The following is a 13,763-nucleotide window of genomic DNA, read 5'->3' on the forward strand; positions in this document are numbered from 1 at the left end:
TGTAGAAGATTTCCGAAAAAACTATCAATGCGACTCCCATACTATCCCTTAAGGATTTCGAAGTTTGTACTAGTGTATGTTCAAACCATTGCAATTTTGATACTGAATAAATAGAAAGAAAGTTTGAAGTATGAAATATTAGATGATTGAACATAATAACGAGCATTACATTTTATTGAATAATAATCTCTTTCGGGACCATTTGTTTAGTTTAATATGCCCCTAGAATTTCGTCGACGGTGACATCCAAAGTTCCTTTAAATGACGTGAATTTATTTGGGATCTAATGTGTCCAAGCATTTAGTTACATAATGGCAGTCTTGATAGAATTGATAAGAAAAGTAATACCAAAATTTGAAGGTTTTTAAGAATCACTTTATTAGTTTAAATGTTTCTATTTATAGAATTATTTTAATTCATTGCAACAGAGAAAAATCATTTGTATTGATATATATTCATCCTGCCTTCTTCGCAAATGATATATCTTGCATGAAGACAGAATTAATAAACTGAGAAAGTGTAACAGAAACAAAAGAAGAATTCAATACTCACTAAAAAATTTAGACCAAAACGAGTATAAGTCATGATTTTGGATGATTGTATTCATTGTTTTATGCAAGTTCAGGTTATAGAAGTGTTCTTTATATGACTAGATCTGATTGTATTATCAGTGGCTATTAAAAATAGCTACGCCAGTTGAGCAAGGAAACTCTAAAGAAAAAATAGATAATGTTGCTTGATGAACGAGTAAGAGATAATTTAGTAAGAAAGCGGTCGTCATTGACAAATTGCAAGTGAATATAAATGTAACATTTTCCTCAAGCTTTCTCCCATTATTCTTTCTCAAGGTAAAGTTAAGGTCTTAAGAAATTAATTCCAAAGCAATGAGGCTTCTAACTGTTTTCACCACCATCGCTATCGTTTCGACCGCCATTGCGACACCGCTTGAACGCCGACAAGTGGAAAGCTCCCAAGCAGTAAGTGCTGATGGAAAGCAGAGTCAGACTTCAATTAACTCATCATCCTCGACCAAGTCAATATCAACTAAGTCCTCAGTAGCGTCTAAGACGATTTCAACTAAATCTTCAGCGACGCCAAAGCCAACGCACTGTATGAGTTTTGCAGAAATCAGTGATCAATGGTTGACGACTTTTGCAAAGAAGGATTTCAGTATCGAGATCGAGTCTCACAAGAATGTCGTTAACCTAGCATGCATTGATCTGAAGAATCCCGATAAACCTATTAATTCTTACAAAACCGCAAAATATACTCATGTAGTTTTCTATGAGGGCAAAAAATGCTCGGGTAAAACTGTTCACAATGGACTCGGTCCCGACAATGACTCCAACATCGTTGCTAAATCCTTCAAACTGTATTGTGGCGAAAATCCGTAATGTTATCCACACAAGCTACAAGGCCAAAAATTCCCATTTTCTTATTTTTTTATTCATCTACTAAATATGTATTTAGAATATAATACTAAGTCATAGTATTTGACAATATATAGGTCAAGTTACTCACTTTTTTCTTGGGTATTTGTTTGTAGCTGAGCTCAACATGATCTAACCTAAGGTTTTAGCTAGAGTAAGATCCTCATAATATATGATAAGCATAACTACGACTGGAAGTTTGCCTAACAAGATGAAATACACTTTAACTCATAACTTGGAAAAAACCAATTCCCTAGTATTAATAATATTCAAAAAATATGCATGTGTTTGTATCGAATTATATTTATAAGGCATTAATAATTATTTCAACGGTAGGATTAAACTATGAGAAGAACACCAGGTTTAGTAACCATGATGGTTGACGATAAAAGTAGAGTTAAAATTATATACACTTTTATTCATGTTGCCATAGGTAAAAAGAGCCATGGCGAATGCGATTTTTGTTAAAAATGCCACTGAATATGTGTTACTCTTGAAAATTGCGACAAATGTTGCACAATGGAGATGCTTAGTATAGTTATCATCTGCTAATATTCACTGGCAAGTGTGCATTGTGTAATTGAACAAAAATGCCCCACCATTATCACAATACCTGATTTCATCATTTAATACATATGTATAGTTGTATCAGTATGTCTTCAAATGTTTATGAAAGCAAAGGGGATCAGATTGGTATTCATTCGTTGCCATATGCATAAAATGGTATAATGGCCATATGATGATGTATTACGATATCATTTGCCTAAAGTAATGCGAAATATTTTATTCGACCTAGTTACTCGTTAGCTTACATAACTGTGTAATCGAACATTTGTTTGCCCTACGCAATCAAAAATCATCCGCAGATCAAATTTGACACATATTTAAATAAACTATTTAATTTCTTTTCTTTCATAATCTTATGTAATTTTATACAATCACATTATTGAGATATAAAATGAACAGTAGTTCTCGCATACAGTTGAACTACCGTTTAATTATACAATCCTTTCATTGATTTCTTTAAATATATCGTATTTTTTTTTCTTGCCATCATGCTAATTCCATCTATCTATGGAATCACCTATTCTTTCCTTCTTACTACTCTCCTCCTGACTACATTTACAAATACTCAGCCTATTTCGATTAGGGATGATGCGCCAAATCCAGACATAAAGGCGCCGGATACGCAAGTAGCTGTTGCTCCAGAGGGAATTCGACTCTCCCATAATGGACTGATCGTCAACGATCCGATTGAAAATCTCTATGTTTACTATGACGATACTCGTTACGATCCCACAACCATTCAGGTATCCATCAGTGAACAAAACACCAAAGTGAATTGTCAAATTGCAGGCACAAACCGCATAGATCATGTGGTATTAACTAAGCAAAGTTGCCAAAGCAATATTTTCACTCTGCCCGCAGAAGGCAAGCGAGTGGCATATACCGTTAAAGTTACAGTAAAGACGAAGAGTGCTACTACAGAAACAAAAGATATTCCAGTTGAGCTTTTAAACTTCCCCCGAGTACCATGGCCTATTGCCGATCCTAACGGTCAGTGGCCGCCACGTAATACAGATATGATCGGGAATCTGATGGAAAACTACCAAGAGTTTGGTGGCCCAGGTAATTTTGAGTTTAATCCACAGTGTTATATTTGGAAGTTAAAGCGAAAATGTTTGGGCTTCGCAATATAGGATATTGGCATAACGGACTTGATATTCGAAACGATGTGACTCGCCTTGACCCCAATCATGCTGGAGAGGTGCGCTCGCCTGTAGATGGAAAAGTTGTGAAAATTGTAAACTATAATCAAGGAAATCTCTACTGGAGTTTCATGATTCAAGATACATATGGTTTTGTTTGGCAATTCCATCACGTTGACTCTAGTACCTACAGATTCAGGGTTGGAGATAACGTAAGGAAGGGTGACATCATCGGATCTGTTGTAAGTGTTGCTCTGAGAATTTAAGCAAAATCAATTGTATATTAATATATATATCTAACAATCTAGATTTTGTGGCCTGAAAGATGGAATGGCGCCAACTACCACCATATTCACTTGAATGTTGCCATCCCCCATCCTCAATGGACCTCAATTCCCAAGCCTTATGTCGACGGCTGGCGGTATATCAACCCAATTCTTTTATTTAATAATGGAAATTATGTCGACCAAAACAAGCCGAAATCTGAAGGTTTGCTCTATATCCTACCCAACGGGGGAAGCTCGACCATCGGTGTCAGTGATGGGAGAAATGCACCTACCGTTAGTGGAAAAATCGATGTGGCAATCGAATTAAGTGACATATTCTCTTCTCCAAACAGGTATGATTCCCATTCTATATTAACCCCACATTTCATAATTAATCGTTTCTTTGTGGATAATATAGTGTGAGTGGCACACCCTATCCACAAAGCTTATTTGAGCTCGCTTACCGTATTGAACCTTCATCTGGTACTGGCAATGCAACATACGTCCCATTCGTTCGCTTCGCACAAAATCCTCCTGCACAGTCTACGCGATGCTCACCTAATCTAACTGTCTCATGTCAAGAGCAGAGTCTCAGGACAATATATAAAGAGCGCTTCTCCAGTAATGGTAATCAGAAAACAACAAGATTCAATTACAGTTCCCGGCGATTCTATTTTACTGTGACCAATGTATTACGTGGTGAGTTCAGTGAAGATGGTGCGCTTGATACAACCAAATTCCCTAATGGAAAATACCGAATCACTGTTATTGCTAAAAATGAATGGAAGCAGTCGCTTGAAGTCAGTGGTGACATTGTGATTAAGAATTAGTTGAGATTTCGGGTCGAAATTTAAACTACGGATTCGTAGGTAATTTAATTTTGTACTTCGAGTTTGTAATTTAAGTATTAATAAAACTGATTGGAAAGCAAGATGGTATAGTAGTCATTCTATTCCATTAATGATCAATATATTAAATATGCCGATATTATTAAAATATTTCGTCGGTCGGCATGAAGCAATATGTAAGAGAGATATTGAAAGAAAACTTTACAACAAGCTAGCTTGTTCAATGTCGTATTCAGTTGGAAAATTACCAAGAACTGTAGTGATCATAAGTCATCAGAAAAAAGCACTTGTTATGGTCTTTAGATATTCATATAGTTTAGATAGTGTCCGTTACCTAAGATGACAAAACTCTACCTAGGCATTGTAAGAAAATATAGAATATCATAAATCGGCCTCACATCGATAATACTCAGTCATTTGGCTCCAGCACTTTTCAATTCTAGAAAATGAAATTTGAACATTAAATATACTCTATTCCATCCATTTTCTGACGTTCCTAGTACTTCGTTGCTTCGAGCTATTGCATCTCAATATAATCAAGGAATTCACTTGGGTACGCGAACTCCATGGATGCTATCTCTTTGACTCGTAAAAAATCATTATTTTAAGTTAATAATTAATACAGTTAACGATCCAAGAAATAAAAAACAGATAATTAATCAACTTTTAAGGTCATCATGAAGAGTAGCGTAATTTTGAGGATAAACTTATGATCTAGAAATGGTCGAATTTGGATGGGCAAAGTGGCCTTGATGTGCTAGGTTTTTGTGTAAAACTGAGGATATTGAGGAGAATTTCGACGGATAAATTGGCGTGCGGTATCTTTAAACAATATTTTTACCGAATGAATACTTTTAGCTTTCCTGTTTTTATGGAACTTTGATTCAATGTGAATGGAAAACGATCCGTTTAGTCCAAGTTAGCTGTTCTTGGGCTGAAATATTCAAACGTCAAGGGTTACTTGAATAATAACCACAATCGAAGCAAAAAAGAGAAATTAGAAAACAAACAAGACCTTGTCTGAACACATTTGTGATTGCCGCGTGGGAATCTGCGGTAAATTTAACCTGGGTTTGATTCGATATCCCCTCTTGACTAAATTAAAATAAAATTGTTGTTTAGATGGTCGGCGTTTCCAGGCTTGACTCACCTAAAATATATATTACTCTTCTTCATTCGGCTAGAAATCAATTTACACAATGCACAAAACAAATTTGCCGCTAGAAAGACATTTTAAAATTCTCTTTCTATCTTTGGAATATCCTGGGTACTTAACTTCGAGGTATGATGTAGTAATCATTCCTACCTCTGCAAGATGTCAACTGATTGCATCACGTTGAAACAAGAAATACTAAGCCACCGATAGAGAATTTTTCAAAATTACAAGGAAAATAAAAAACAACACCTTCACCATTTAACCGCACTATAGGATTATTAAAGAGGAAAAGAGGAAAAAGAGGAAGAAACAGCTTTTTTTTCTTTTTTTTTTCTTTCCCTTTTTTTCAATCAAAAAGGAATTTGATCCCCTCTTTAACCGGAAGGGATCAAATAGGAAGTCGATTGGGGGACCATCGTCTTTTTATTTTCCGTGTGTGTGTGTGAGATCGGGAAACGAAGATTGGACGAATCATAGATTCGGCAACCTTTTTCTTTCACCTATTCTACTCGATCTATCCTTCTCCTTCTCTTTCCCTCCTGCCTGCTCTTTTTCTACGCTACGCCTCCCCATCATCGTTAACTTTACCGTTACCTGGGCGTTATTTTTGTGATCCAACCCTACTCGACCTTGAGCAAAATCACAAGAAAAGAGGAAAGCAAGCAAGCACTACTGAAGGAAAGAATTCCCATTTAATTCCACTTTCATTTTTCATATTTTTTATCCTTGATTTTTTTTTTTTGTATCTGCTTCTCTTAGAAATCCTCTTCTCATTATAACGAGATCAGGATATATATATTTTTTTTTTCCAATTATTTGTGTTTCAGGGATTATTTTTATCACCCCTTCTAACACCAAAAGTATTGCTATTATTTTGCTTCCAATATATATATATATATATTTATATATATATATAATTTTTTCTTGTTCTTTTTTTTCCCTCGGTTTGTCTTCCATGATTTTTGCCGGCTCCTATCTCTCGTGCTAGATAATTCGCATTTTTCATACGACAGCGAGGAATAGTTCTCTCACCCGTTTCCCCTCATCTCTCCGACAAAACCCGTCAGGATAGTCGCCAAACTCTACCCTCAGCCCTCGGTGCTGGCCTCAACTGGCTACGGCTCTGCAGCGTCCCCGGGCGCTAAATTTGGATTTCGCTCCACTGTCCTCGAGTCGTCAGCCAATATGCACTTGTCCTGTACTCGTTCAGGTCAGCAGCCGTTGCCCTTCTTTCCCTCTTATTCGAGTTTCTTTGATCGGCAGGCATCATCCACTGCTGCTTCTAAGCTTATGGATATCATCCGCCCTCATGCCCCCCAACCTACGCACCCTGTTCCTCAGCAGCAGCAGCAGCCTCAGCATGCTGGAACTCCTCGTCGTGCACATGTCTCTTCTGAGGATTTGGATATGGCAGTAGACTTGCCTCCGACGCCGCAATCGCAGAATACTGAACCAGCCTCGACTACGCAGCTTGCTGAATTTGCAGCATTTATGATGCACGCGATGTGCTATTCTAAGAGGGCAACTACTACCAGGGTGTACTTACCGGGTGGAATTCCCGCATCGGTCCCTGCACGCGTAACTACGCTTATCGCTCCCAACCCCAGTCCAGCGTTTAAAAAATTCTGTGATCAGATTCTCTCTGCCACACAACTCTCTGAGTGGGGCGTATTGCTTGCACTTAAATACATCGCTCTACTCGCGCGTGACACTAATTTGGTCACGCAAGGCGTGGAGGGAAGCGAGTACCGGTTCTTCACGGTTGCCCTGATGCTTTCCAGTAAATTCCTAGACGACAACACTTTTACCAACAAGACGTGGTCCGAGGTGAGCGGCCTCAATCTGCTTGAGCTGAACCGAACTGAGCTCGAGTTCCTTGAAGCCATGCAATATCGGCTCGTCGTCCCGGGTGCAGAGTACCATTGGTGGCACGAGGCGCTCGATTTGTTTTGTGGAAAGCTATCAATGGATGAGCGCCAGTTTGCGGACCAGGCACTACGGGTATTCGGGATTCTGCCCGTCGAGGTAGCATCGACACTCTCGACCAAGTCAACGATGCAGCCCTTATCGGCTCATTCAGTAAAGTCCCAGCAATGTCATCCGTTCCCAAAGGAATGCTGGGCCGAGTCCATAAAGCATTCATTTGACGACCTCGCTACTCATCCTCAGCACCAGCATCAACAGCCCTCTGCTCCCGGTGCAACTCTTCAACCCGTCCAAATGCACATACACCAGCCCACACACTCTACGTGGGCAGCGCCTCGGAACTCCAAATGCATCCCCCCTGCTGCTTGCGGAGCAGGCGCCAATGGTGCTACTGGAGGATACTCCACGGCCACCTATTATGAACAACCGCCCCTGAAACATCCTCAGCCCAATTTTGATTCTCACCCTCCCCACGCGTCTGTTCCTCGACTAGTTGCACCTTCGTCCGCCTCTTCGGTGCACTTACAATCACTTCTCGCTTCTCTACGTAGCGGCGACGCACCTCGAGTCCATTGCCCGTCCGATTCCACCACTACCATCACTCCTGCTAGGGATAGATATGTTCCTACTTATTCACGTCACTACGATGTGGTGCGTGACACGATAGTGGCTGCGGGACCTCCACCTTTTAATGCTGTGCCTGCTCCAATTCCCGCGATTGGCGGCTGTAAGCAACTCTACGCCAACTACGCTTGAATGTGCCTTTTTTATTCATAGCCTTGGTGACATATCTCATCTCATCTTCCGCTTTATTTTTTTATTTCCGTATCCACTTAGCAACAAAAAAGGAAAAAACTATAAAAAAAGATTTATTTCTTATATATATTATTTTCCTGATTCTCCCTTCCCTTATTTTTTTTTTTACCTCGTCCCTCTATCTCTACTCTTGAACCCATTTGAACTCCATTCCTTATTTTTTTTTTTGGAGGGGCTATCGACTTATTTCTCTTATTATTTCTTATTTTTTCCTCTTCAAATCTTCCCACCCCCTTTTTGCTTTCAGTACACCCCTTAGTGAAGCTCTAAAAATCTTCTCTATGTTAAGAATATGTTTTTTTTTCGTTTTCTTTTTCAAAGAAATGGAATAAAAAAATTAAGCTTGTTTTTTTTTCTGATGAACTCACCGAATCGTGAGTTGACAGACAGTTCAAATATAGATCGAAATGATTATTTTTAGGACATTTAACCTCAAGATTACGGCAACTGTGTGATTCACCGGCAACCTCATGAAAGGGGTACAAATGGGGTTGTATCTGGGAAAAAGAGTAAAGAGTCAAAGGGTATTCGGATAGAAACATGAGCAATGGATATTTTTCCCATTTCCACTTGAAACCCAATTATATTCATAACCAGATTCCACTTTTCTTTTCATGTCTTGTAATCCTAAGGCGCCTTTTGATATACATTATCTACTCATTTCTGAATCTAGGCACGACTAAAAGAACCGCTTCAACAATATCTGTCAACCTAATGTGAGATATGTCCATCCTAAAGGAGCCACAAGAAAATAAGACTGCCGCCTGCTATTCGAATACATGTTTAAGAACCAGGATAAAATACTGGATACCGAAGCGATTCTTTCACCTCCTAACGAGAAAAGTATATGCGGAGGAATAAATGCAAAGGGAAAGAGAAATGGCGTGCATAATAAAAACAAGAGGACGAAAACCTCCTTCAAGCTTCGCCTTCAACTCGATACTATATTTGATTATTCCCTCGCATATTGCTGATATATCATGGACTAAAAAGGGCGTGTGGGGGGCAAAGCCCAAACGCAATTTTACAGTGGGTAAGAGGAGATAGTGTCAGCGGGGAATGAGTGCTGTTCATCAAAGCTAATAAAAATGGAAAGGTTCACAGACAGCCATCGCCAGTCTGCTATGAAGTGTGATGTGAAAAATTAGTCACTAGTGCTGCTTACGCTACCTTGGTTAATTTTAAACTCTTCCATAGAGCCCCGTTACGTTTGTCGCATTAATTTAGTATGATGTTGGAAAACAAACTTGAGCACCTGAGTTCTAGATTCTAAAACATATCTCCTACCTCCGAAAAAACATCGCTTCACTACTCCCTCTCATACCCCATGGTGAATAACAGTTTTTTAATTTCTGCGAGTCGACCGAGAACTCGGGCTCAAATCAGACCGATATTCTTCATCGGCAGATTCAAGCTTTCCTTAGCTTCTGTCCGTCCAGCTCTCATTCAGTGGCATATACGATTTTAACTCGACGAGGATGTCTATAAAAACACTTAAACTTCGCAATTTTTTTTTTTCCCTTGGTGCGTCATAAACCTAGTATCAATCTTGAAATCTCTATCGGAAATTATCTTGCAAAGACGAGGCGTGGTTTGTGTGCACACCTCAGATGATCCAACTCAAGTTGCTAGCTGTTCGGGCTCGCCTCTCGCTTTTGTGAATTACTCTCCCCTCTCCTCCCCCCTATTTTCTCCGAATTCTATTTTCGGCTTTTCTATGAGACTCTTATCCTTTAGTCATGCACAGGTCAAACTTCAGCTTAATCGTCCCATCTCCGCCTACTTTGCTGAATTCCTGTGCTTTCGCTTACATTGGATGGGTCAAGCTTCCTTACTTTTTACTTCTGTTTTCTAGCTAAAAATAACAAATGGCCAAATGGGTATTTGCACTTACCATGTTGAGCAATCAACTCTAAATGTAAGAATAGAAAGCGATGGAGTTAGCGGCTAAAAAGAGTAGTTTAGGATGCGGCGAGGAGGAGAGAGAAAATGAAAGGCTGACTTCAAAAAGGATATAAATATAGAGTGTCCATCTCTCCTCTCTCACCTTCACTTCATATCTTCGACATCTCTACTCAACCTCCGTTCTCTCTACTCTCTTGAAATTCTAAATCAAACAATAAAATGAAATTCTCCGTTGCCGTTGTTACCCTCGCCCTTGCCGCCACCGTTTTGGCCTCGCCTCCGTTGCCCCGTCAAGTAAACGCTGCAGCACACTGTGATGGATTTGCTGAGATCGATGACCAACGTCTCTCGACTTATGCTCGCCCGGATCATAAGCAGCTGCTTGAGAAATTCGAGAAGGTCAAGAACTTGGAGTGCAAGAATCTTGCCTCCGATAAGCCAATCAAGAGTATCGACACGGCTAAATACACTCACTCTGTCTTCTACAAAGAAAAAGACTGCAAGGGCGCGACTGTGTATGACGGTCTTGGACCTGACAAAGACGCTAACATTGTTGCCAAATCTTTCAGGCTCTATTGCGGCGAGAATCCATTTGCTTCTCAGTAATATCTCTTTTTCATCCTCCTCGCCTAAAAGAGGTCGTATCAGCCCTACACTATCTAACCATTCTAAGTACAACCCGTGGAGATAAAACCACGCCTATGCGGTATGAGTGAATTATTTTTGGTTACTTGTTCCGAATCATGTAATGATGCTACGATAATAAAGTATTGCTACTCAATTACTCTTATTCTTGGATAACACAATGAAAATATCTAGATTATTTTGTATCATACATCCTCCTAAGCTCTCTCAGTTTTCAAAGAGAATCCTTAATGAGCATCCAAAGGATCTCTCTGCAATCTGCCTTGACACTTTTATTTTTCGATATACCTAAGCATTTTGAGTGGCAAATGGTATATAACAATATCAGATGATAAAGTCGATATAAATCTACATCAGGAAACCAATTTAGACAATAGTCTATCCTGGGCAATATGAGTGTGATTTCAAGTATTCTAAATACTTTTGAGATCTGAACGTCTGTTCTAACTGATGTTCTCTAAATCTCAGAGTTAAGCTTGAATTAGAAAGATGGGTAACATAGCAATCGCTTCTGCAATTCACATCCCATCCGCCCCAAGCACTGACGAGCTTGCCATAACCCCATATTTGGTGACCTGCAGTATAATACATCTAGGAGTCTGAGATGAGTTTTTAGCTTCTTGCCTCATGGTGGATAAGAGAAGTAAAGGAATTAGACGAAGCAATTCTACTTAAGTCAAGGATTATCGAGTTTGCCAATAACACAATACAATGCGTACCAGAATCCAATAGCCTCGAAATTTACCTGATACTTTATAACAATTGGATAAAGCTCATTAGATGATGCTGGTGAGTATTTTTACAAACTTTGGAAGTGTAGTGTGCAAACTTAAAATTAATAACAGCCTTCTTCATATTAAAGATGAGAAAACAGGTTGAGACATGAGAGGTCGCTTTGATTTGCATCTCAATGGGGAGTGTAATATTCTGAGTTTTCGGGCGAGTAGATAGAATTGAAATGGAAAGCAAGAGAAGATGAAATCGAAGACTCTGCAGATGGAGCATTACGAGAGTCCAATTCCCACAGGTTTATTATAGGTAGAGACGTGTATTCTTTATGCTCATTGCTTAAGTCCCAGCCTCTGTTAAGGCAGCCCCCTCCCTCATTCCGGTAATCGATAAAAATATTTAGAACAGTGGGGGAGTTGAGTTCAAGACCCATTTTCCAATTCCAAATAGGTGTCACTGAGAGACCACGTTTGTGAGAAACGGAACATAACAGAAGCCACTGCCGGAAAATAAGTATTTCCCTCCAAGTTAGAACTGGCCTTTTTCCGCAGAAATGGGCTGGTGCAGCATCGGAGCGCGCATTGAGTTTAGTGCAGCGATGAAGCTTTTTCCTATTACTCCAACCTGTTCTCCATTCCTGTTTGCCTTGTTCTCGCAGGTCAATTGTCCGGAATGGCTAGGCGAAGACTATTTACTCTTCAAAAACGAGTTTGTCTGCTGAGCAAGCCTTGGCTGTCCATGCCGAACCGATGCCTAACTATGCGTGTATATGACGGGGCGCATGCTTGCCTTCTAGAAATGGTCAGCGGATTAATGGAGAGGGGCGAGGAGTGGGCGGGTTAGGACGAGAAAATAATATCACAATTTGAAAATGCTGGCCCACTTACCAAAATGCATACTAATCCATCCTAGCTCTTCTCCGATCTACAATGCAAGCATAACGTGGCCAGGGGGAGTGGAAATACCTGAGCAATCGCCAAGGATTCCTCTCCTATTCTTCCACGCTTCTCTTTCCTCTCTCTTTGTTTTCAACCTGAAGCTCAAAATTGGGCAACGCCACATTATCTAATTTATACAGGCAGATTATGTAAATGCCCCAGTTGAGCAATGGGGAGCAGCGGCTTATGGATTTCAGAATTTGACAACACTTTGTTGTATACTGCCTCTTGATCCTCTCGATTTGGAACAGAGGCGCCAAGCTTTTCATTATTTTCTCTAGCCCATTCCCAATTTCCCCTTGCTATTTCACGATCAAAAGGTCCAATCTAGGCGCATTTTTTTGATTTTCCTCCTGCTCCTCATCCAACCTCCTCTCCACCGTTAAAATATGGGGGGCCCTATTCCTGCACACCTTAGTAAGAAAGTTTAAGTACGGCACCCAAATGGAGAACAAAACGTGTTTGATTACCGCTTTAATTTTTATATTCTTGGAAATCGTTTTGAATTGATCAAAGTTTTGCGATCACGCCTAGACAGTTTGAGATGCAGGAGCATGACGTATTTATTTGGGAAAAAAAAAAAGCAGTGATGTGGTCTCAGGGGATGTCCTTCAGGGAGAAGAGTATCCCTAGGGGGACGCAGATTCCTTTTTTTTTTTAAACACCACAGATGGGCGCGCGTGGAACGCTCCGGGCTCGCATTAGGACAGGCGACGCGGGCCTCAATGCAGAGCGGGGTAACGAAGAGCTGACGGAAGCACGCGTCAGTGAGCGACGACGCGAGGGCGGGGTTGGGCGAAAACAAAGCTGCCAAACGGGAGAAGCAGTTGACACAATCTCCCACCCGCAGCCCGTCCCATGTCCGCGGCAGCCAAGTAGAGGAACGGCGGGAAGTGGTGGCGATGTGAAACGAAGTGAAGATACTTTAGGGGATCTGCCGTGTTTGGAGAAAATAAACGTGGGGCTTCTTTTGAGTTTTGAGTTTCCAATCCTTTTGCGCATCGATAAGCTCCTCTATACGAGCCGTTTCTACGCTTTTCTATTTCCATGACTGTCTTTTCCGGTGTGGAGAGTGGAACGACAGGATGAATATCTTCTCTACCGGCCAAGGTTTGCCCAGCGTGCCAATGAGAAACAGGCCGCAAGATTAAATGCATACGCATACTGGCTTTTGGGCCTATAAGCCATTGCAATCCAAGTCAAGTGGAGGCTAATCTCCTCTTCAACCCGGCTCAATTCAACTCAACTCAACTCAGCCCAACCAAACCAAGCCAAACCGGAAAGGTTTTCGCGGCTTCTTCTCCCCTCTGCCCGAACCCGCGCGAGTCATTTAATTGCGGCGGCCGAGAGCCTTCCGCGCCCTTGACAGGTTTTCCTCCACAGAGTCTATCTCCC

General features: G+C 40.5%; 5 protein-coding genes across 5 annotated transcripts; all 5 read left to right on the plus strand.

Moving 5' to 3' along the window:
• Nucleotides 1-884: 884 nt before the first annotated feature.
• VTP21DRAFT_8886 (uncharacterized protein) lies at nucleotides 885-1,394 on the plus strand (the record flags this gene model as incomplete). Its single annotated transcript, XM_069399784.1, has 1 exon — nucleotides 885-1,394. One exon carries the CDS (start codon nucleotides 885-887, stop codon nucleotides 1,392-1,394), a length of 510 nt encoding a protein of 169 aa, XP_069245710.1.
• Nucleotides 1,395-2,485: 1,091 nt separating this feature from the next.
• On the plus strand, nucleotides 2,486-4,235 carry VTP21DRAFT_8887 (uncharacterized protein; the record flags this gene model as incomplete). The annotated part of the gene is made up of 4 exons (XM_069399785.1): nucleotides 2,486-3,059; nucleotides 3,131-3,381; nucleotides 3,448-3,758; nucleotides 3,824-4,235. The coding sequence occupies 4 exons, from the start codon at nucleotides 2,486-2,488 to the stop codon at nucleotides 4,233-4,235; spliced, it is 1,548 nt and encodes a 515-aa protein (XP_069245711.1).
• A 2,129-nt stretch (nucleotides 4,236-6,364) lies between these two features.
• VTP21DRAFT_8888 (uncharacterized protein) lies at nucleotides 6,365-8,091 on the plus strand (the record flags this gene model as incomplete). The annotated part of the gene is made up of 2 exons (XM_069399786.1): nucleotides 6,365-6,390; nucleotides 6,477-8,091. The coding sequence occupies 2 exons, from the start codon at nucleotides 6,365-6,367 to the stop codon at nucleotides 8,089-8,091; spliced, it is 1,641 nt and encodes a 546-aa protein (XP_069245712.1).
• A 2,184-nt stretch (nucleotides 8,092-10,275) lies between these two features.
• VTP21DRAFT_8889 (uncharacterized protein) lies at nucleotides 10,276-10,662 on the plus strand (the record flags this gene model as incomplete). Its single annotated transcript, XM_069399787.1, has 1 exon — nucleotides 10,276-10,662. One exon carries the CDS (start codon nucleotides 10,276-10,278, stop codon nucleotides 10,660-10,662), a length of 387 nt encoding a protein of 128 aa, XP_069245713.1.
• Nucleotides 10,663-13,038: 2,376 nt separating this feature from the next.
• VTP21DRAFT_8890 (uncharacterized protein) lies at nucleotides 13,039-13,734 on the plus strand (the record flags this gene model as incomplete). The annotated part of the gene is made up of 3 exons (XM_069399789.1): nucleotides 13,039-13,307; nucleotides 13,378-13,478; nucleotides 13,553-13,734. 3 exons carry the CDS (start codon nucleotides 13,039-13,041, stop codon nucleotides 13,732-13,734), a joined length of 552 nt encoding a protein of 183 aa, XP_069245714.1.
• Nucleotides 13,735-13,763: the final 29 nt, after the last annotated feature.

The sequence above is a fragment of the Calcarisporiella thermophila genome (genome assembly GCF_041956535.1).
Source record: "Calcarisporiella thermophila strain CBS 279.70 unplaced genomic scaffold VTP21scaffold_41, whole genome shotgun sequence".
Classification (NCBI taxonomy): Eukaryota; Fungi; Calcarisporiellomycota; class Calcarisporiellomycetes; order Calcarisporiellales; family Calcarisporiellaceae; genus Calcarisporiella; species Calcarisporiella thermophila.